Below are 24,104 nucleotides of genomic sequence, written 5' to 3'. Positions count from 1 at the left end.
TCAGAGTCACTTGGACAAGCCTATCTGACTTTGTTGACAATTAAAGGATTTAGGATTAGGGAGGAGCACTTAAACTGAGCAGCACATGAACAAATGAACTCAACCCCCTGAGCCAATAAAGCCAGACTCCCTGAGGGGCTCAATCCAGTAGGAAGGGTGGGGGTGTTGTTTTAGCAGAGGATTACAGCCATAGTCAGGTGTGTAAAATGCATTTAGTTTCTACTTTGTTAGTAATGATGTTATTGACTCTCACACCACACAGTGCTTTTGTTTCCATGAGGAGCTATTTTACAACCTCTAGCTCATTGTAAGACACTTTTTTTTTCACGTTATTTAGTTTTACCATTTGTCTGTATACATGTTAGATTACATTTTATTATTTTTATTCTTGTCTTTTTTTTGTACTCTGTGATACGCTTTGTAACTACTGTTATAAAAAAGTGCCATAGAAAATAAAGATGAATGGGTGATATTTCCTTCAAAATCCAATAATGCATGTTTTTACTGAGTCTATTTCATATATGACATCCGGTAAAGGTGCAGTGTGTTAAATTAAGTCACATCTATGTGGCTGAACGATTTTTTATCTTCTGAACGAAGTATCTTTTTGTGATTATTTTGACTGATATTGCAATTACAAAATGATTTACGATTTACATGCTTTTTGTAAGGATCTGTACCAAACAACAATGTTTTCTTGAGTCTGTAGGATATAAGCCAGGGAAAGTTAAAATGGTATTTTGAAACATATTTCACCTTTAACACATATTGCACCTCTGGCAATTTTATAATTTCGATACAATTAATTGTTCAGCCCTAGAAAGTAACATTCATAAATATATTTTAATGAATGTATAATCACCTGAAAATACTAATCGTTGTTTTCGTTACCATAGAATGAGCCGTTTATATCTACATAGGGAGCGGGTCCTCGACACTGTCTTTGTGCTAAGCTTAGCTAACTGGCTACTGACTGTAGCTTAATATTTAATGCAATATCAGAGTGATGTTGATCTTCACATCTAACTGTTGGCAAAAGAGTGTATTATTCACACATTTACCTTCATCATTTTAATCCCAGATGAGTATTATGGCATTAAACCATTTCAAATGTCAACTACACAGAATACTTTAGTGATTAAGTGCACATATATTTTAATTGTGACAAATGTGATGATAAATGTATGTCTGACATCCCAACATAAAATATATATAAGCCTTGTTCATAAAGACATCTACAACTAAATGTGTTTGCCATGTTCCCTTGAAAGGCGGATTCAAATATTAATGACAGTACTTCATGTCACCATTTAACAACCATTGGGTCTGATATGCAATGCAGCTACTTAATGTCCTAATCATCTATTATGTCCTGTCATGGGAATAAGATAGATCTCTACATCCTTTTTAGGATAACTCTCTTTCTAGATCACTGTAGTTATTACCACAGATTACTGACAAATGGACAGTCAATGGTCATGAGACACAAACAAGCTCCAATGGGACTCACAGCCAGCTCTGCACAGAAGGTGCACTATTAGCGTTGCAAATGTTGCAGCATGGACAGACCTTATTCGACTGGGTTAAATCATGCATCACGATTTGAATTCCAGACAGCACACTCAATGGTTGCAATGGTTGCTTCTTATTCAGTCTTGTCTCCTACAAATTATTGTGCTACTTTAATAAACTGATTACATCACATTAAGAGATTATGATCTGTTCCTTCACGTAGATTTACTGAGAGTAGCTGTGAGGTGTTAAAAGCACTTCAGGTAAGAAGTATGTTGTTTAAAGTGATATTGATCAGGTGGCTTTGCAGTGCAGAAGGCTAAATCCCTTCATAGCCTGACACTGGAAATAAACACTCACTTCCAATAGATCTTATGCTCGTGGTGGCAGCGTCTGTGATTTTCAATCCGTAATGCATGGTTTTAAAAGTATTAGTAAGTGCACAAGCTTTTCCTTAAGTTGTCAATCAATGTTTTATGATATATAGATACACTGTGATACAGGTATCTGCTACTGCTTGTCCTCACTGAAGCAGATGTTTCACGTCAGTGTGAGGTCTCAAATCAAGCATTATAATCTTTCAATTTACGACTTGTGTCTCCAAATCTTCCAGGTTTTTGAATAATTTCAATGCAGCACTTTGTAGATATTGAATTTAACTTGTGGTTATTTGGCAGTCAATAGTTTTGGTTTTGCTAACCGAAAAAGGATGATGAGGAATGTTCAGTGCAAGTGTTTCAGTGTGGACTCAAATGGAGATCTCACTGAAACAAGTTCTTCACACAAATATAACTCAGTTTGCACAGCATTTTAGAAATCAGTCTGTTCATTAGTGCAGATGTAAGTGTCAACGTTCCTCAACACAGTAGCATGTAAGTGATCTACAAGAGAATTTGACGATTCCATTGATAAACCATATTTTCAGTTTGATATGGCCAATGGCTTTAAATATGGTCCCCACCAGTCGTAGCTTGGAGAATGTGCCAGCCAGAGGTGTCAATCATTGTAATCAAGAACAAATTACTGAAACGCAGCATTATCCAAAACTGACCCACAATCTGAGGGTGAATTGATCTGACAATCTCACACCTACCATTAGTGGTGCCGGCAACTGAATTTTAAGCTTGAATAGTGGATGTTTCTTACTTTGTTCTCTCCTTAAATTACTAAGGCCACTGTCCATCAAAGACACATTTTATATTGCAGCTGCTCATCTTCAGCTAATGACGATTCAACTGGAAAAATGTCATGCCCATCCAAAAAGTGCTCAAACTGTTGGAACTGTTACGCAAGCTGGGAGCAAGCAGCTGAGCAGTATTGTGGCATCAGAAAAAAACACTAAAAGGCCATAGCCTTGGTAGCATCAGGTATAAAGCATTCAAACTTGACATTTTATGGCCGATAAAATACTAAAATTGACAGACACTTAACAAAATACTATTTTAACACCTAACACCAATACCTATAGGACACATTTAAGATAAACATCACATCCACAATTATTCAATGATGAAACATAACATGATCATACACTTTCAATAAATACAATAATAATCAGGTATCTGTATGCTAAACAGATATCCCACGTTGTCTATGATTCTGCATTCATCACCACACTGATCGTATCCCTACATAAAACGAGGAAATGTCTGCAACAACAGATGTGCCATTTTGTATTCCCTTCAGTCAAGCTCGGTCAACTGTTGACTTCACTGTTCACAACAGTAGGATGGCTCTTAAGTATCCCTTAACCCTGCCCTCTACTAATAATGTGTAATTTTACAGATACAGATCATGGAGTGAAATACTGCCAAATAAACAGCCTGTATCTCTATCTGATGCACATGGTTAGTAAGCTTTGAAGAGTTCAGAGATATAATTATTTGTGTCATAACAACAGATCAGTGAAGATATCAAACCAGTTATCTCAGTGAATTCTCAGATCAAGCCTCTCCTCAGTCTTTCATGCTTGAGCACGTTATTGCATTGTGAGCATCACTGTGCATGAATGCACTCCTATATTTTGAATAATTCACCCCACATTACATAAAACACATAGTGCAAACTGTTCCTAAACCATTCTCTCATTATTCTGAACTCTTACAGACACACTTCAAGCCACTTGGGGAAACAATTGTAGGAAGACACTCTCAAGAGGCTGACTTCATGTTTGCACTGCAAGAAACAGTTACAGCAAGAAACACTTATGACACTTGTGCACTTATATTACATTACGTTCATATTTATATTTGGAACGAAACACGTAAAGTTTTACTTTTGACATTTGAAAGGCAAACCCTCCCGATGCTTCAAAATAAGCATGAATGTTGTATCCAGCTATTTCTCACTTTTCCCAAATCTAATACATTATTGTATCAAATGCATTGCTCAAAAGTTTAGCAAAGATTACCTAAAGATGCTATCAGTGTCCCACGCATGTACTTAGCCTATTACTCTTGTTAATGACTTGAAGGTCCTCCGCAGCCTCTTAATCCACGTCCAGTATGTCCAAGAGTGCCACACTAGTCATGGGTCATATCGAGCATGGTCCAACATGATCCAAGCAGCTCCATCACAACAGCCTGCACGCCACTCTGGGAGCAGAGTGAGCAGACTGTCAGCCTCGGAGCACAGCCGAGTGTAAGTCGCTGCTGACTTTTTCTGAGCAGCCGTTGCTAGGTGATTACTCAACTCTAGTCACTGAGCATGCAGGAGAGCATGCTCTCTCTCTCTCACACACACACAAGTGGTCAGTTACACAGGGTGTGGAGTACAGTAACCAGAAATATACAAATATATTGTAAAAGTGTCACTTCTGCTTCCATCAGCTCTTCAGGGAGACATATCCCACTGTGGATTTAACAGCAGAATTTAGTTGAAGTTGAGAATCATCCTTTGAGCATCCAGTCCAACACTAAAATGTACAGACAGTACTATCCACTATCCTGCTCCTATCAGTTAGCTCCTTCCTCTCAAGGACAGAGACCAGATGGTGTCTTATCTTTGACTTTGTTACTTATGAAGGCCAAAAGACAGCTGAATTGAATTCCCAGAGCATTTTCCAATCAAGAAATGCACCACATTATCAAAAACTTCTACTATGTATAACATTTCCCCAACATTAGTTTTTAAAATAAAAATATGTGAAGGAAATAAAATGTCAGCAAAAAAAGTCCCTCTAATATTATCCACTCCCTTGAAGAAGTGGGCTTCAACAATTATCAGTTTGCTGCTTATGAGAGAGTCAATATACCATATGTTTACATGGGGCCATTTCACTGCCTGGCTATCTGTAACTTAGAGGTAAATTTGGTCCACTCACTACCACCCTGTAGGTGTGTGTGTATGTGCAGGTTTATTTCTGATAGGGCCCAATTCAAGTGAAATGATTGTTGTCTGTTTTAGTTATTTTGTTCAAACTTTTAATAAAAAGGCTCATTATATATTTAAAAAATCACACTAATGACCCTCACATTCATAAGTCACACAAGTATCTTTGTCAGCTTATTTCATTGCTGCAAATTTGTGAATGACAGAGCAGATAAAGGTCATAAAAGTGAATATAATGACAGAAAATAGTTGATACTTATTCATAAGCTTTGATTTACTTTATCATTAATTTATTTATTTCCAAATTTGCACACTTTAAAGGGGCAAACAGTCATAACACATGTCTCCTAATGCCTTAAGAAGTATTGTAGAAATTTTAAACATAACCTTATTCTTGGCATTTGGTATGAATGATCCTGCTGGTTTTGAGAGAGGATAATAATTGAATCTGAGTGACTCAGAAACAGAGAGATGTGGGGTGGGGCGCAAATACAGAGCAGGTGTAGCTGTGTGTCAATGAATCACCATGTTAAATCATACACTTTACACTCCCGATTGATCAACCCAAACAGAACACAACAGTTTAGCTGCAACAGTACCGGGGAAACCAAGAGACTTGAAATCATGTCTGTTTTGGATTTGACATCGGCCATCCTGATTTTGATGGAATTAAAGCTCTTACTGCACAGGCACCAATTTAAGACAAAGCTGATTTATAAAATGTATTTTGGTTGACATTATGAAGGACTTAGGCAAACAAAAGCACCAGAGAGAAAACATATTCTGTGCTCCTTCTTTTCTCCTCATGTCAGTAACAATCAGGACTGTTTTTATTTGAATTTAATTTAGTGTGCTCCTACACGCTACGGTTTCACTTGAGGATATGGGTTCAACTATAAGCACACACAGACAAAATATCTGTCACAAGTGTAAATATACAAACACGCCTCGCTTCAGTGCAGAGCTGTTCACAAGTCATTTTTTACAAGTCCAAGTCAAGTCTCAAGTCTTTGAGCTAGAGTCCAAGTCAAGTCTCAAGTCTTTGAGGGTCAAGTCCAAGTCAAGTCTCAAGTCTCTGGTCAAGAGTCCGAGTCAAGTCTCAAGTCTCTCGCCAACACTAAATCAAATTCAAATTCTGACCTTAGAGCTGTACAATCCTTCATCCTGATCAGTTAGCCTTGCGAGCACCTGCCCATGTCTGTTTTTGTGGTGTTTTAACTGTCTGCTGTCACTGAAGTTTGTATGTATGTATCTGTTTGTATGTTGAGATGCCCTCTCCTGAAACTGTAACCAAATCTACCTTCGGCTATTACCTTGACCTAGACCTTGATATAGGACAGTATGAAAATGTATCAATTGTAGGTTCACTATAGAGAATCTACTGCAATGTGATGTGAAGAAACATACACTAAGAATTATTTCAATTCCATAACTGTATTTTCTTCAACCATAAAATAATTATTTTAACAATGTTGTAAAATACAACAAAATGAACAAAACATGAACATCACAGAAACACTGCAGTTTAGCACTGTGGTACAAACAGATGTTCATTATTTTTTTCTCCAAGCTGCCTTTTATCTGCTGCTTAACACAACACACAGCAGGGAATGTGTGGGGATATTATACAATATATATATATATAAAATGACCATAGTTAACGCAACGTTGTGTTTTTTAATAATTAGTAGCGGAGCCACTAAGTTAGTGGCACTAAATAACGGAGTTGCGGTGGTTTCCTGTCTGAGCTTTCAAAATAAAACCTTTGCTATTGTGCGCTTCTTATTATTATTAACAAACAAATTTGGGGCTTGTCAATTACAGGAGAAATGACGGGAGGGCGGCGGGAGATGGGTTCGAAATATGGGAGAACCAGGGAAAAACGGGAGTGTGAAGGCATTGTATCCAAACGTAATGATCTGAGGCACTCCTGCTGAACTTGTCGCACTCGCCATTGTCAATGTCTGATACTGAAGATGCGCGCTTCACACATGGCGCATGCGCGTGGCATGACGTTGGTGTGTACATCTAGCTCAGAGCCAGAGATCATACAAAAAGATGAATGACAGATAAATAATGAGAACAATAATAATAATAACATGAAATAAAAGTTGTTCGCGATTTGCTTAAAAAAATGTGTGCCTTTGTGGGTTGTTTTATTTTATAGGCTAGAGTTCAGATTCCAGGCTTTTGATGATGTAACAACTCTGTGAGCAGAGATAAGGGAGTAATACAGAAATGTTTTGATATGATCTTCCTGCTCTTTCCGTGCACATATCCGCTGTACACTTGGAAGGACTCTGGCCTGGGATGTGACCTGCTACTTGGATGGTGAACCCAGAGAGGATCCATGTGAGCTCATTTTCCAACTCTTCACCCAAAATCCTCAGACACCAGAGGGCACGCTGCATCCCTGCCACTTCCTTTTTCATCAGTTTACTCCACTGGCTGCCCATCAGGCTGCTTCTACGGACTAATGATAGTGACACACATATTACCCCCACCCACTCACACAGCTCAACCCCCAACAGATATGCCCAAGCATAAACATACATGCAGAATACATACAACTGAACCCTGTGTTGTTACATGCATGCATAAAAAGCATGCCCGTAATACTGTCCTTCTATGATGTGTTATTTCCAACATCTATTCCAAAATAGCAAAGCTTCCTGACTCAGAGGGAGCTGCCTTTCAACCCTAAAAACACAAATCACAATTGAGTCATTTCAATCGCCGTTAACATCGGAAGCAGGAAACAAAGTGAAGAGCAAATTGATGATCAGGCCATCTGAGCTTCGGTCAGTGTGTGCACAGCTCGGCTCATCTCTGCTCTGTTAAACAAACAAGCACACGGCTGCTTGTTCCCAGTAACAGAATCCAGCTTCTGTCACGTGCCAAGCTGCATGAAAGCCATTATGGTAGTGACTGTGGCAGTCAGCAGCATGAGGAAAAGAAATATTAGGATTGTATGCATGAGTGGTATCCATGGACCACTCATAAATGCAGCGACATTGCTACGTGTGCTCATCCTACAGCCATTTTCAAGAAATATTGAACATATAGCGATCCTCACATTTACTGAACAGTTCCATAAAGATTTTAGGAAAGCAGAGATGGGAAAGATGCAGTACGGGTCAAAAGTTTGGACACACCTTCCCATTTACTTGACTGAGACAGTGCATCCAAACTTTTGACTGGTACTGTATATACTGAATAATTGACATGAACAGTCATGAATAAGACATATTATCCATCGGTTCATTAGGGCAATGCTGTGCTCACTCTGGCATAGTTTTGTGAGAGCGCTTGGCCACGGGCGCTCTGCAGGAGGACAGATCTGTGTGGGTGGAGGAGGAGGAGGCGTGTTAGTTTGTTTCAGGGCTTTACTCTTCAGCTTACAGTGGAGTAGGTAATGCCTTTCCCTTTGCACTCCTTTGCCATATCCCCATAACAGTTGGCATCAATCAGTAGTGTATTTGTTTGTTCACCCTGGTTTTCAGGGCTGTAAGCAATAAGAATACGGACCTCATGCAGCTTAAAAGATTAGGCTGGCGATATTCTATATTTTTCTTATTGTCAACAAATCTCATGTGCAGAGATAAACAAACAATTGATTCATCCTACTTACAAGTACTGTGTGTACATCCAAAGCCTGATATATTTTAGGATATATCAGAAATATCTATATTCCTCTGTATTGTAAACTTCCATTGTTGTCCAAAACAATGCTGTTATTACTTTTTGGAGACATTTCTAAACTAATTATGGGAGCCACTGCCATCAGGGTAAAGGGACATGTCACCCAGTACAACAGTGTGGCTCACTGATGTGTTTTTAATCGTTTTTGCGCAACAATGGAGAGATACGGCACAGAGTAGTGCGATATATCAGGCTTGGATACACGCACAATACTTGTAAGTGGGATGAGTTCATTGTTGGTTTGGATCAGCACATGAGATTTTTTGAAAATAAGAAAAAAAAAAATCCTAATCCTTTAAACTGGATGAAGTCTGTATTCAGCCCGAAAAACCAGGGTGAACAGAGATCCTTTAATTTTTTTTTTTGAACCACAAAATGCAATTCAAGCCTCTGTGAAGTAAATTAACTTCATTTGCAAAAACAGCCAGAAAACCACCTGGGGAAGTCTGAGGCAGTTTGTCACCACAGTACATTAGAACTAGCAAGATGATGTCTGATGCCACCAGTAACAAGATATTACATAAACAATCTTTGTGCATTGCGGCAACACTGGCAGGATAAATAAGCACCATTTCCAGGGAGAATTATTTGGTGAAACTGTTATATGAGCAAAGTGTAAAATATTGAAAAGACAGTGTGACAATTATCTGTAAACAAGCTGATTATGTAAAACTTGACTCAATAGCAGTTCAGTCACAGTTTGGACAACTTGTGAGACACAGCCAAAAAGCACATCTAACAACAAAAGATCGGTGTATTGGTGCAGATGCTGTAAATGGTTGTCATGGTTTTTGGCTGAAGTGCATCTGGAAACACTGTAAAACCCCATTGAGAGCAAAAAGAGTCAACATCTTTTGGAAAACGTGTGAATCAACCCGTGTGAGAGATTAAACTGATGCAAATATTTCAAAAAGAAAAAATATATTCTCCAATAGAGTGCATTTTGGTTTAATAAAGATATAAGCTTGGAAAGATGATACATGATGAGAAATATTATACCCACTGCTGTCAGCTTAACTATTTAAACAGAAAATACTAGATTAAGCATGATATGATATGAATATGAATATGAAATATATTCAAATGTGCAAAGTTATGCCCTTTCCACGTGTTACACTTTCTGATATAGAGATGGTCCTAGACTGTCGAAATTGCAACTACTCGTCAAAAGAAAGCAGTCCCATATTATCTGTTAAACTTCCTTTGCCAAAGAACATCTTTAAAACAGTCCTCTCACTGTGTGTCATTACATCACAAAACAACCCAAAGCCAGAAAGATGGAAAGAAGATCAGATGCTGTATAATCTCATCTGAAACAAACCTTATTGAGGAGGTCGCCCCGGGGCAGAGGTGAAATGTGTAGCCTAGTGGTACTTTCACGTGATCCTCCACACTCATCCAGCCAGAGTTAAGTATCCAGTCGCACTGCTGGCGAGTGCACTGACACAGACATACAGCCCCTGATTTAACAGCCCCTATGCCCTTCGGTCCCAGAGGAAATGGGCTGTCTCACTCAGGAAACCAACCCAGTGCAGCAGCTCAGGCAGAGGGGGAGCTGAGAGAAGAGAGGGGCCTCTAAACAGCATGACACCTACCAGCCAACATACAGTCTGAGGAGATTAGTAGATGAGTGTGAAAGAGGAGAGGGACAACCTAACAATACTGTTAATCTTTAGTATCTTGTCACATGCAGTTTGATCTCTGAAGCCATCTGCTGCAAGACTAAATGTGATGTTTGTGGTGACAATATATGTAAATACATAAATGTCTTGTGATGCTTCATTAACACTGAGTCTGTGTTGTGTCTGGGTGGCTGAAATAATGCATACAATAAAGACATCAGTAAACACACAGAACCAGAGGGGGTTTCTCAGCACTGTAGTTCCATCTAGTGGTCAAAAGGCGTAAACCTCCAGTGCCCTGATGAAACCTGGTGGGAGTGTTCTCACGCAAACTTTGGAGCAGAAGGTTAACAGTGTCCTAATTAGTTCAGCTAATGTTATTCCAACAATAAAGGCATGATCCAACCTCCACTAATCAACAAAACAATTTACACCCCACCTACGCTTTGGCTTTCACTCAGCTCAATTCGTCACAGTTTTCACATTCAGCGTTTCAGTTTCAACCAGAACCAACTGAGACAGGTGGCTGTTGTATGGCTTGATGCTGCAGCCTGAGTAGTTCACGGAATTAAGGATAAATGAACTGTGATGAAGGCTGTCTTTAAGCAACCCACTGTATCATTAGGTATGTGCTTTGTTTCTACAATCAATGACTTAACAATGTAAAAAAGTGTCAGATTTTTGCTTTAAATATATAAAAATAGTCATGTTTTACCTGTTATTGTAGGTTATTCTCCAAATACAATTCCTGTTTTATCATAGCCTCATAATCAGGCAAATTTTGTTTCACTTCATTATTTGAATCACGAAAAAAAGACATGGCAGAGATTCAGAGGTCAGGAACCCGGTTAGTGTTATTTCAGGTAACATAGTTAAAGGACCAGTGTGTAGGATTTAGTGGCATTTAGTGGTGAGGTTGCAGATTGCAACCAGCTGACATTGTCTTCCCTTACCCTCCCCTTACATTAGTGTAGGGGGACCTACAGAGTCTGCCCTCTCTAGAGTCAGTGTTTTGTTTGTCCATACTGGGATATTATAGAAACATGGCAGTGTGACATTATGGGGTCCGTGGAAGAGGACCCACTCACTATATAGATATAAAGGTATTGAAAACACAACAATTCTCATATTCATGTGATTATACAGTGATTAAAACATACTTATGAATCTTATATTCCATTTCTGCCAAGTCCGTTCTGCTAGATGACACTACATTTTACACACTGCACCTTTAAATGTGTCCTTGGCATTTGTTTTACTAAGAACTATGTATTATTCATGTCAGTGTACCTAATCTTAGTCCTATTACTCAAAGGAAACAAAACAGATTAAAGTTTAGCTCACAGCCTTTTCAGAACCTATGATATAATCTCTTACCTTGAGTTCATCTCTGAGATATGTCACAGGCTGCAAATGTAACCAGAGAATTTCTGTAGGCTGATACAAGTACAGATGGAGCAAACCGAGGTACTCACCTCCCACAGGGACCTGAACTCCCTCTGTTCAATGCGTAGGAGCTCACTGAATTCCCGCGTGACAATGGTGGCATGCCGGGGGGTATTATCCAGGATTGACTCCCCAAATGCTGTGCCTGTGCCCAGTGTACATATAGTAACAGCATCCTACAAGAGAAACAGATACGGTGCTCTACAAGGGATCATTCCTCCATTTACATAAGGAAGGGGTGAAACATATCAGACACAGTATAATGCTAATGTAACGCCATTATTCTGCTGAAAGAAAGGGCTTTTGTGCTCAGCACTTGAGGAGCGGTGCTCGGCACTGATCAGATCACTCTCAGGGGTTAGAGGCAATCACCTTAACACTTGTGGCAGATAGATGAATACCCTCCAGTCAGCAAATAAATTACCCCAATCAGCACCCAGACAAACTGAGCCGTATGAATCGCAATATTAAAAATATTCAATAATGTAATAAGCAAAATGCTCTTTACAGCCCTCACTTCACACACAAGCTTCAGGTTAGATATGAATTCTTTTGCATGTGTGATAAATTTCAAGTGGGGCTTTGCAGACAAAATTATTCAAATTGTCAAAGAATGATTGTAAAATTTAGGAGACAGTGCAGATTTAGATGCAAATTGTGGGGACTGGAATGTATTTTATTGTCTTTTTAATAAGAGATGTGAGCATGCCTGATATGCTGATATGTGAGAGAGAACAGGCTAGAAAGAAAAGAGACATCCCCACCTTTAAGTCTTATTTGTTTTATTATCTGTCGTCTGAAACTGGTGTATCATATAATACGTGGAAAATCATATCAGTCATACCTGATAACTTGCTGTCTCTGACACTTTCACATCCAGGGAACCAGAGAGGACGGCATACCAGCTGGTGCCAATGTCTCCTTGTCGATACACTGAAAAACACAGCACAGATTTCATTTTAATGAACTGTTTTGTTTTCAGATATGGGAAACTTTCAGAGCATAGTGTCTTTGGACCTACAGGTAATGCCTTTCTCCAAGCATTCATAAAAGCCACAGAGGCATATCTGCTGCAGCAAACTGGGGTGGAATCTCTCAAAGGCTTTGACATTTTTTAGACGTGCCAGGATTATGTCGACATCTTCCCCAGAGCGTTCCGCAGGTCTGGAGGAATAAAAAGAAAAGGACAACGAACAGGTGACTGCCAAAATGAAAGTACCAACATATCCTGCAAAGCTTTTGTCAGCCAAAGTAGCATGAGTTCATGTTGGCCTGGATTCTGAAAGTGTCTCTGCAGAAATAATGTGACACCATTTCATCTCAGTGTACTTTAGTTTTATGTTAATCTCTTATGGCATAAGCTGCATCTACACTTACACAATAACAGCATCACAGATAGATGTTCAGGACTCACAACTGTATTCAATTGCACTTATGATGAAGTTAGACGATAAACAACTGTGTGCTGCAGATCACAGTTAAGAAACACATGCAGAATAGTAAAAACATTGTTATTAATAATTTCTTTTCAATATGAACAAATAAAAATAACCTCTACACCTCTCTACAATAAGGAAGCTTATGAGTTAAATCAGGAAGAGTATCCATAATTCTTACTCTATTTAGATTTGTTTTACTTTCCAACTCTATCAGCTAACAGACAGCTTTCACACATTTCTATTTAGCCAATACTCAGCAAAGACTCCTCATGTGTCTATTGAGGTTTTTCTATTGTGGGGACTCTTTTTAAAAAAAATACCTCTTAAGACACATTTTTTGGCATTACTTTCTCCTAAAATGTTTTTACTGCTATTTTCTTGTTTTTATCATTGTTTTGCAGTTTAAGACCCCTTGAAGCACCCCTTCCAATTCAGGCTTATTTAGCAGGACCACACCTAAACTGCACCACTTACAGCATAACTATAAATTCCCACCCGAGCCTCTCCTCCTCTTTTGCTCTGTCTCGCTCAGTCTGTGCACCCCCACCCCCCTTTTTTCTGAAGATGGAGATTAAAAAACTTCATTTCAATTGCAGTAGCTTTGCAGCTATGAAACGTATCTCTCATTAGTCTTTTCCTGAAACAGTTTTGGCTCCTGCTTAGCAAGCAGTTCAATGACCATTTGTTTTTGGCAGATCATCTAAAAATTGAGTGACCTGAGCTGTGGCAGATAACACCCATCACATTCACATCATCGCAGATGTGTGTGTGTGTTGTATCCCTCCAATGTATTACAAAGCCTGCCCCACATTTGTTACACTGAATCCAGAGCTTCTGATGTAACATGTGGGTGTTTGTACTGTAGCTTACATCACCTTTGAATCTGCAGCCATTCTTTAAAATAAGTAAAACCAAACACTTTAAATAATATAATAATATAAATAATTCAGAAAGACAAACAAGCTTTGACAATTGCTTATTGTAGTGTGTTATCTGGTCTGTCATAACACAATAAGCTTGCTTTTATGGAGCAACAACTTGCAAGCGTGTGACTCTTATAATAATAGTATTACCAGGCAATCTTTCAACTCACAGTAGTCACATCATGTCTATACAATGCAGGTACTTCCTGACTGGACTGTATATTCAAACCTTTAAAAAGTGCTGTTTATGGGTCCAACTGAGGACATAATGTTTAATTACAAAAATAAAGCAGCAAATATTACAAACAATCATGAACCTAATGTGACAACTTTCAAATCAAGTCAATGTAATCTACTTATAGAGTAAAATCATAAATTTATCTCAGAGGCCTCACAATCTGTTCAATATATTACATCCTAAATCCTTAGACCATTGATATATGATAATCGACATGCACATAGGTGCTATATACACCATAAACAGGGGTAGCAGAAGTGGAATTACACTACGGAGAAACAGAATTTCAATAGTAATTCAATCAAATAGACAATATAAGTACAATATGATAAATGTTGTGTCAGACTACAAAGTTTAATGTGACTTCAGCAGCGTGTTATCAATTTGACTATAATCTATTTTTGATTGATCATTTACCTATTTAAACTCTACAGTGTCAAAAAATAGTTTAAAAAAATGTCCATCAAAGTTTCTTCGAGTCATCAGTGATCAAATGTCTTGTTTCCTCTGACCAACAGCCCAACACAAAAAGATATTCAGGTACAAATTATATAAAATCAAAGAAAGAAATTCTCATTAAAGAAGCTGAAATCAGCTAATTTGGGCATTTTTTGCTTCATGCACGATGTAAGCAATTTATTGAATCAACTAGTTGTTCTAATTGAACCAGTTTAAAGTAATATAAACAATTTAAAAAGTGAAACATGCATTTTATAATGTATACTATGAAAAAAGGCCAGTGAAGCACACTTAACTTTGTTTTTAAATGTAGTATAATCACACATGGATGGAAATATATATGTTCATCATCACCCCCATTTTAAAAGGAACAGAACAAGGTGAAGGTGAAGTTTGCACACTATTTGCTAGGAAGAGGTGAGTCATACAAGGACCATTTGATTTGAGCAACACAGGTGGCTCCTACGACTAACCAGAGGATATTACTGTGTAAACACGTCTGGCACACTGCGTCACTTGGCTGTTTATAGCTGATGTACTTTGTACCTTTCTTTGTGACGCGTCCCTCCAGCTCCCTCCTCATTTTGTGTTAAGGTGGTCCGTTTACACCTGAGCTGTGTCCACCATTTCTGCCTGCTTACACTACATGGTCCTCTATAAAAAACTGCATACAAACTGGGCTAAATAAATAGTTACATTAGTGTGCCTTTCAAGCAGCCTACGTTGTTTTTTGGTCAAAAAAAACATGATGCAACATAACAATGATTCATATATCACTATGGCATACATGATATCAAATGTTTCTAGATCTTCACTTGAGTGTTGTCTTGTTAGATCAGTTTTTAAAGCAGTCCTTTGCAGCTGCTTGATGGTTTGATACCTCTAACAACGTATAAACACAGTATATGCAGAATTTGGTAGAGCTGCATTGACTGGTTGGTTAAATCGATTAATTGAGCTATAGAAAATTTATCAGCAACTACTTTGATAATTGTTTCGAGTAATTTTTTAAAGAAAAAAACACTAATATTCTTTCATTCCAGCCTCTTAAATGTGAAGATTTTCTGTGGGTTGTGGACTGATCGTTGGCATAAAACAATACATTTGAGTTAGCACCTTGGGATTTGGGAAACTGATTTACTTTTTTCATTTTAAAACACAAATGACTAATGAGGAAAAATGAGAGATAAGATATAACATAATGAAAGCAGTCAATAGTTGCAGACCTATAATTCAGTCTGATATTCTCACTGGGACAAGTCCATGATTGCAAAGCAATTAAGAATTGCAGTTCATAATGATCAGAGGGTCCATATGGCATATTAAATGGATTACTGGCAATAGTGGTCTCAAGTAAATCTGTGACACACTGAAATATATATAGTTCATGCAGTTTGATTTAAGACAGAAAAAACCCTCATCACATAACAACATAAATCTCATGAAGTTTAATTCAGGGCTATTTGCATAAAAACCTGGCAACTCAAAGTATGTTCATTGTCCAAACCATAGATTCTATGTAGTTCTGCTTATTGCACACATGAGATTTTTTAACATATCTTTACCTTTTACATATAATTTGCCTTCCATGTTTGTATTAATTGCAAAGCAGACTAGTTGAACAGTTTAAGTATTAAACCTCACAGCATTTGCCCTTGACATCAATATGAAGTAATGAAGTAGTAAATGCACACAGTGCAAAATAAACATTTTAACATCATACAGCTTATATCAAACGCCTACCAATATTTCCCTGGTCATTACTGAGCTACAGTTGTATAGCCTACTGATTTATAGTTTTCCAACAGTAAGGCAACACCGTTAACGCCGGTAGGTATTAACACGTGTTTTGATATGCTATATAAAGGGAGTAATCTTACACATGGCGCTTTCAGGGATGATCTAAATCAACTTCTGAAGCCTGAAGTCTTAAATCAAAGCAACAGAGCCGCTTTAATGCAGCCAGTGAAACACAACGCCCAAGCTGTTTATGGTGTAAAATCAAAATCGCTCTGACACCCCTTTATCATTCACTCGTATAGTGATATCAAATGAGTCTATAAAGGCAGAGACATTAGATGTATTACCTCTTATCCAAACAAATAATCCACTCGGCAGATTCCGACGAACGTGAAGAAGTGTGCGCTGCTACCATCTTGCGAATGTGCTGCTGCTGCTGTTGATGCTGCGGTGGAGGAGAGAGGGCTGGACCAAAACTCACTGCTGACAGTCAGCCCGTCCCTGCTGCTGCTCAGCTCACCTGTCCAGGAGCTGCATCAACAGGAAATACATGAAGTGTGTGTGTGTGTGGGGGGGGGCGGCCCGATTGTTTGAGAAAGTGACTGGACAGCTGAAAAGTGGTCAGCAGAGTTGGCATGAAGATCAGTCACTTCAGTTTAGTGATAATAATGAGTGAATAATAATTCCTCTTCATGTAAGAAATAATGATCAGTTTGTTCCATCTAATGATTTTAAGGCAATTTTGGAGGCTGTAGTTTGTGGTGACCTGTGCTGGGTGTGTGTAATATTGGTCCACTACATTTATAGTGTTAGTAGGATTTACTTTAGGGTTGGTTTGTTAGACTGCATTAATTTGATTTACATAATGGACTAGCAACTGTGTGTAAATGAGCTTGTTTCAAGAATATGGTTGAATTAGATATATTATTGTTGTATGAATTGTTATTTGTTTTCATTTGTGTTAAAGGATAGGTTCACATTTTTTCTGTCACAGTCAAGTTCCTTTATGAACATAGAAATTTTTTTTTGTGCTGTAAACATTTCTCCTGTTCATACTGAGAGAATGTAATTAATTTGGGCCATAATCCACAGTCCTCATTTGTGCAGATATGTATTTAAATGTTTATCCTAAGCTTATATGAGGTGTCAACTGTCCAAAATCAAATGGATATTTCAGTAAGTTACTTTTTTTTCCAGAACCAAATTCACTCTTTTTGTTAATATCCGTGCCATGCTGGTTGACAGGGAAAGTCTTTTTATATTATCAGCACAAAACAAGGACTCTGGATTTTGTCCCTCATCACTTCCATTAAAAATGCATTAAGAAAGGATCCTTTGATGGTCATTATGAACTGAAATAATGATATCAGCAAGCGAAACTTGATTCCATGTCCATGTTGTTTAAAGACAGACTTGAAAAAATTGTGAACCTTTCCTTTAATAAACACCTGGTGAGTGACAATTTCCTGCCTAGATGTCAACAATAACCCCTTTATTAAACTGATTAACCAAATGTAAATTGTAAAATGTTAACAATAATGTGTTAGATGAAGCCCACATAGTGTAGCAGCTCACACCAACTAATGTCTGGGATCTGCCAACTTGCCTTTGTGCTTTTGTCTACACCTAACACCATCTCACTCCCACAACAAATTGTTCTTGGAAACATGACTGAAAATGAAAGCTTAATGATTCATGAGATTAACAATTGCAGCAGCCTTGCAATTCTTGCAGAGAGATCCTTTTAAGAGGGATTATATAGGCATTAATATAACAAATGCTATTATCAGTGCTAGAATTGAAACAAATGAAGCAGTGACACAAATAGGATCAGTTTAGTAAATCATATGAAAGAATAAGGATCAAATTCAGTTGAAATGTGATGATGCATGAATGCATACAGGCGCCATGTGACCTAAAGTGTCTAGTCAGCACAATAAGTGACTTCTCTGATGTGTACTATCAGCATGCTGCTGCAAAGGGGAGATAGAGGACATGGTGGTAACCTTATGAGCACCCTATAGAATAACATCAACATTATCATCATCCACAACAGCTCATCTGGAATATACAGGGACACATACAGGACTCAAGCAAATTATGTAAACTACCAACATGAATCACTGTCTATAGCTAAAAGGCTTCTTGTATAGCTGACTGCAAATGGAATGACACCTTGTCTTCTATGAAAGTGGGAAACATTTCCATAATGGCCCTGAGAAAATGATGCCTTGTACTAAGAGGCCACATAATGACAGGGTCATTGGTTTCTTTCAGTTACCTTGGCAACAAACTGCGATAGAGACAGAAGTATAGTGATTCAGCGGTGCAGCTCCATGAGATGAAATGGTGAAGAAAAACAGTTTGTATGCTTTTGTCAGTACATTTTCTTTTGGTGTGTGTGTGTGTTTGTGTGCAAGTACCTTTGCTTAAATAAAAATCTTTAATTCATGTAGCATGAAGGGTTAGATGGGGGTTGACCACAATACCCTAAATGAAAAAAGTAAAATTAACCCTTTATTTGAGAGCTTGATTTATTAAAGCACAATCAGTCTTTTTTTATAGTCTGAATTTAACTACTTTTACATAGATAATGAAAAGGATAGTCCCATTTCTCCAATGTTTATGAACATTACTGATATAAAAAACAATCTTAATAAACTAAATTAATAAGCGAGGCTGCTATGTAGTGTTTCTGTAGTATGATAGATTAACTGTTCTTTATGTTTGCTAATCACATTTTAGGAATCAATATTAAAAATCCAGTACTGTAATCTGCCAGAAGAGGGCAGTGTTATCTATGTAAACACTCAAAGTATGAGCATAGGACAAATATTCAAATCAACATTCAGAGAGAAAAATGAGAAAAAGTGACTGATTGTTTACATCTGTAACTAGATAGATAGATAGATAGATAGATAGATAGATAGATAGATAGATAGATAGATAGATAGATAGATAGATAGATAGATAGATAGATAGATAGATAGATAGATAGATAGATCTATCACCATTCTTCCAAAAGATATTCCCTCATTTGGTGTTTTGATGGTGGAGAGCGCTGTCTAACAATTTGGTTAAAAGTCTCCCATTGGTGTTCAATTGGTTTGAGATCTAGTGACCGCAAAGGCCATAACATATGATTATAACAATTTTAATACTCATTAAACCATTCAGTGACCCCTGGTTTGGCAGCAATACACTCTATTTAGCAGCATATAAACCAAGAGCAAGCAACATAAAACCAAGGCCTGTCTGACAATGAAATATGTGAAAATGTCCACAAGACTGTGATTTCTCATAAATGTTAGGCTATGCATTGCGTAATACATTTGAAATTATTTGTGATAATGTTGACAATTTGTACATGTTCTGTCCAGCATATTAAGTTAATTTTGGAGGTTCTTCTGACATCATAAATTTAACTTAGGTCCACTCATTTTTCATAAGTGGACCTTGAGTTGAGAATATTTTGTTAAACTATACTGTTTAAGTACAAAATAATCAACTATGACACTCACATTATAGGTTTGCAAATCTTCCTCTTTTGCCTAAGAATGAGTGGCACTTATTATATAAATAGTGAGAAGGATGCAAGACTGAGCTCAGGCTGGGGCATGCACAACACAAAGCACACATTCCTGTAGTGCTGCATACCATCAACTCACAGCAGCAACAGACCAACACATAACAATGTGTGACAATGTCAATACCCACTGCAGTACTTTGCAACTACACCTCTGGTGTTACTTCACATACTCTAACAGTTCACACACCACTGCAGCTTAGTTCTCTCAGAAATACCAATAACTCACACGTATGTGGATACTCTTAAAATTTCCAACGACACAAATGGATCATTCATATTTTTAGCTATTGCATGTAAATGTTCAAACAGTCCTGCATCCTGAAAATGCTTCAGTAGCCTATGCCATACTGAAAAGTGTCTGACTGAGAGTGGAATTATGGAAAGATCACACACATTTCAGCAAGACATAAAAACATCAGGTGTGGAGACAGTTGGGTGCTGTTAGTTGTGCCCGGCTGGATTGTGTTTGAGACATTGTCTCAAAGGTTCCACTGGCTGCTCTGACCAGATATCTTCACCTGCTACTGTTTCCATTTAGTTAGTCTTGTTCTTTCTATGCTGTTTGAGGGGTTGCTATAGGGACTACTTGCTTGCCTGCGGCGTGCCATGTAACCCCTGGGAAAAAGCCCACTGACTGTGTATATATGGCTTTTCAGACCCACAGTTGCTAGGAGGTGATACAGCAGGCTTGAAATGGTAAACACACAGACACACGCAGTCCTTAGGTGCACACAACGTAATTTCAGTTGCTGATGAGCACTTGGAAAGATATTTGTTACTTTTGTTATGTAGAGTTCAAATTATTTATTTCCTCTTGTCAGATGAGAATTTTAAGATTTGTTTTAGCAGTCATGCGTCCTATTTAAAAATAGCAAAGTTTAAATACCAGAGTCAAAAAGAAATGATGTTTAGGACAGCATGGCCCATAATTGACACTGTAACATTTTTCACTCCCATTTCTCAAGGCTCACAGAACCATGGTGACAAAATGTAATGTTGTATGTGGTTTACATACAACAAATAAATACAGAACACCTTAAAAAGCAACATTCTACTCTGTAAACAAACAAGACACTTAAATAAACAGTATGTGAGTAGTTCTGAGAAGCTATATAAAACTGTACATATCAGATAACCTCGTCTTAAATGGAATGTGAGGGCAGATAACTCCAAAGGAAATGCCTTAGGATTGGACTTTGTCCAGAGACGTCTCTGAATGTTTTAAAACGCTAATTTATGACTTTGATACGATGGACTGAACTAGCCTAAAATGCAGCAGCGTTTTCATAGCATGTTTTCAAGAGAATCTAATAAATGAGGGCAAAAAGTGATGCTTTCAAGAAGAAAAAAAACCTAGTGTTGATGAGGGTTCAATATTTTATGTGTTGTGCAATTAAAAATGTAGATGGGATTACACTTTAGGCAACTGTTATTCTCACAAAAACATTCCTGCTAAATAGATCACCATCTGCTTATGCCTCTGGCTGCAGACTGGGCTATTGTTTGCATTTTGTTGCATAATTATCCTCATGTTTAGTTGCAAACATGATTTCAATCGACTTCAATATGTAGGTGGAAATAAAGGATTTCTCATATATAACATACAAACCTAGAGCGAAATCTAATCTTAAATGTAAAAAAAGAACAATGCAAAATCATTATCTTGTAAAAACATATTCAAATATTTAGTTGATACCCATAAAAGTGGAGATCAAAGAGTATCTTCTCCCACTTGATCTGTCTTGTGTTTCCCAGGTTATGTTTGATTGGATGATATTTTTGCAATGTAGGTTCTCAGCCACCAAGGAAATCTAACTGCACTCTCATTCAGTATCTTTGTGACCGATCTGAATGAAAACAAAACCTCTGTATTCTGTGAATCAAACAAGCAGGTACAACCTGTCATGTATCAGATGACACTTTTGCATAATAAGAGTTTACTTGGACACTGTTGCCCCCTGGGGAGGGGACCTGATTTTCAATGAGTATGACAAGTAAAAACTATATACATTATGTTTTGAGAATGAGCTCAGTTTCTATACAGCTTTATATCCATGAAGTGTTCCTGTTTCACTAAAGAACAGTTAACTTCAGCATAATGAAACCACTGTCTCACTACATCATGCACAGCCTTCTGAATGTATGCAGAATATAGGATCTCTGCTGGTGACCCACTTATACTGAGGCCAAATATAGTGTGAATAGATGAACCGACCAGTTTATGTGAAGGAATATAGCCACAAGACACACCTGCTGTGACTTCAAAAGTGACACTAGTCCCACATCAAAACCTGGAATGACACTTGTAAGGTATTCATGCATATAGTGAAGAGGATTCGACTGGTTTAGTCACTGCACAACAGAGCTGAAACGAACAGGATGTAAGACTGATTTAAAGGTAGGCAAAATCTAATGTTTATGTTCTTTACCACATTTGGCTTAACATTAAGCACTCATCATTATCTGTCTAGCACTTAAATAACTTTAATTATTTTAAATTGTTTTTACTCCTTTATTTGTCCTGTTTGTTGTTTTTAATGTATTAAACGCTGACAAGATATGACACAGAGGGATGTAGTCCTGCTCCAGCAGGTTAGGATTTAAAGTGAGCCCTGTAGTGGTTCCCAACCGGGGCATCTGTTCCAAGATGGATCTGAAGGATGATTAAAGGGGTAACAAAGAAAAACATATAAGTACACTTCACCTCATATTAAATCTGGTTGATTTTTTGGGGGACTTTTCTCAAATGTTTGCTTTTTATGAGATACTTTCAACTCTTCTAGTCTCCTTTAATTCATTAAAATAGTTAATCGCCAATAGACCCTTTTTCAAAAAAAAGGCACAGGTGTAATTAATAATTTTAACAATGGCTACATTTCATTACTTGTCCCAGTAAGTCATGTCAGTGAGTTAGCATGCACGATAGAGCGCTGGAACTGGCTCAACAAAGTGGAATGTAGCTACCATTAATGTTATTAGTAACACCTGTGCATTTCCTGCTTTGACAAGTCAAAATGTCTGCTGTGAAAAGGGTTTATTACTTCATCCATGTGCCAGGTCATGGCCAGATTACCCGGTCAGGAGTTTCATGCATTGACACAAATTTGCTGTTGGGTCTGCATGTACCCTGTTGACACAGATGTACAGCACAGGCAAAAGACTGTACCTGGCAGTTTGATTATATGGAGACCAATCAGTTCTCCAGTACTTTCTGTAATTTGATTTAATACAACTTTATTTAGAAAGATGTTCCATGTACAATATGAACTAAATACAATAATAACAATCTTATAACTAAACGTTGACAGAGAGCTCCTCCACAACATGAAAGAATGAGCTAATAATGACCTGCCAAGGTTTATATTTTATTTGAGTGGGTCAAATTCCAAGGATCAAATTTAGCCAATTTGCCTTTTCCACAGCAGGCGTTTTGACTTGTCATTGTAGGAAAGGCACATGTGTTACTAATAACATTTATGATGGCTCTGTTAATATTCAAGTGTTCCAGTAAGCCGTGATGACAGCGTGACAGTCAGCCAGTATTCAAAATACCAGGATCCTGAAACTAAAGCACCTAAGTTAAACTAAATGAGCATCTAAAATAAGTTAAACCATCATTATTTGTGCTATTAACAACTGTGCCTTTTCTTCTATAAAAAGGGCCTATTGATCTGCTAACCAAAACCAACTGACATGCAATGAATCTGGGGGCTTTAGGACCAAAGTTGCCAAGTCAACTTTCCATGCATAGTGCAGAAATGTTACATAATTTGAAAGGAAATTGTAGCTTCAGGAAAGTATCTTAACGCTAAGATACTATAACAGCAATAATTCTGAGAACATGGCTACAACACCTTTACAGAGTAGATGAACTCCTGTAAGATGGTTTTTGTACTGTAGGTGCGGATTTATGTTAGTGCAGAGGTCTGATATACAGTAAGCTCTTTCCCACGCTTATGTCTTACAACTCCTCGTGTGTCAGCGCCAGGCTGTGGAGTGGAGAGAGGAGGTGAAGAAGGAGGAGGAGTAGGACGAGGATGAGGAGGAGGAGGGAGTGAAGTAGACTGGTGGGTTCAGTCCTGGAATGTGAGCGCGCTCCCGAGT

General features: G+C 37.9%; 1 protein-coding gene across 4 annotated transcripts in view; it reads right to left on the bottom strand.

The window, feature by feature from the left end:
• The window catches only part of rapgef4a (Rap guanine nucleotide exchange factor 4a), a 36,055-nt gene extending 19,229 nt beyond the window's left edge, over positions 1 to 16,826 (bottom strand). Inside the window, exons 1-4 of one of the 4 annotated variants that reach the window (XM_062431158.1) lie at positions 16,759 to 16,826; positions 12,634 to 12,776; positions 12,457 to 12,545; positions 11,642 to 11,788 (exon numbers count right to left, since the gene is read on the bottom strand). In XM_062431158.1, the coding sequence (XP_062287142.1) occupies positions 11,642 to 11,788; positions 12,457 to 12,545; positions 12,634 to 12,776; positions 16,759 to 16,826 (447 nt within the window). Of the gene's footprint in view, positions 1 to 3,922; positions 4,010 to 8,127; positions 8,183 to 9,865; positions 9,986 to 11,641; positions 11,789 to 12,456; positions 12,546 to 12,633; positions 12,777 to 16,758 lie in introns of those variants that run through there. The other 3 variants (XM_062431159.1, XM_062431160.1, XM_062431161.1) reach the window with 3 other exon arrangements.
• Between the last annotated feature and the right edge of the window lie 7,278 nt (positions 16,827 to 24,104).

The sequence above is a fragment of the Scomber scombrus genome, chromosome 13, assembly GCF_963691925.1.
Source record: "Scomber scombrus chromosome 13, fScoSco1.1, whole genome shotgun sequence".
Classification (NCBI taxonomy): Eukaryota; Metazoa; Chordata; class Actinopteri; order Scombriformes; family Scombridae; genus Scomber; species Scomber scombrus.
The sequence above is the reverse complement of the archived record's forward strand: the minus strand, read 5'-3'. Positions and strand labels throughout refer to the sequence as shown.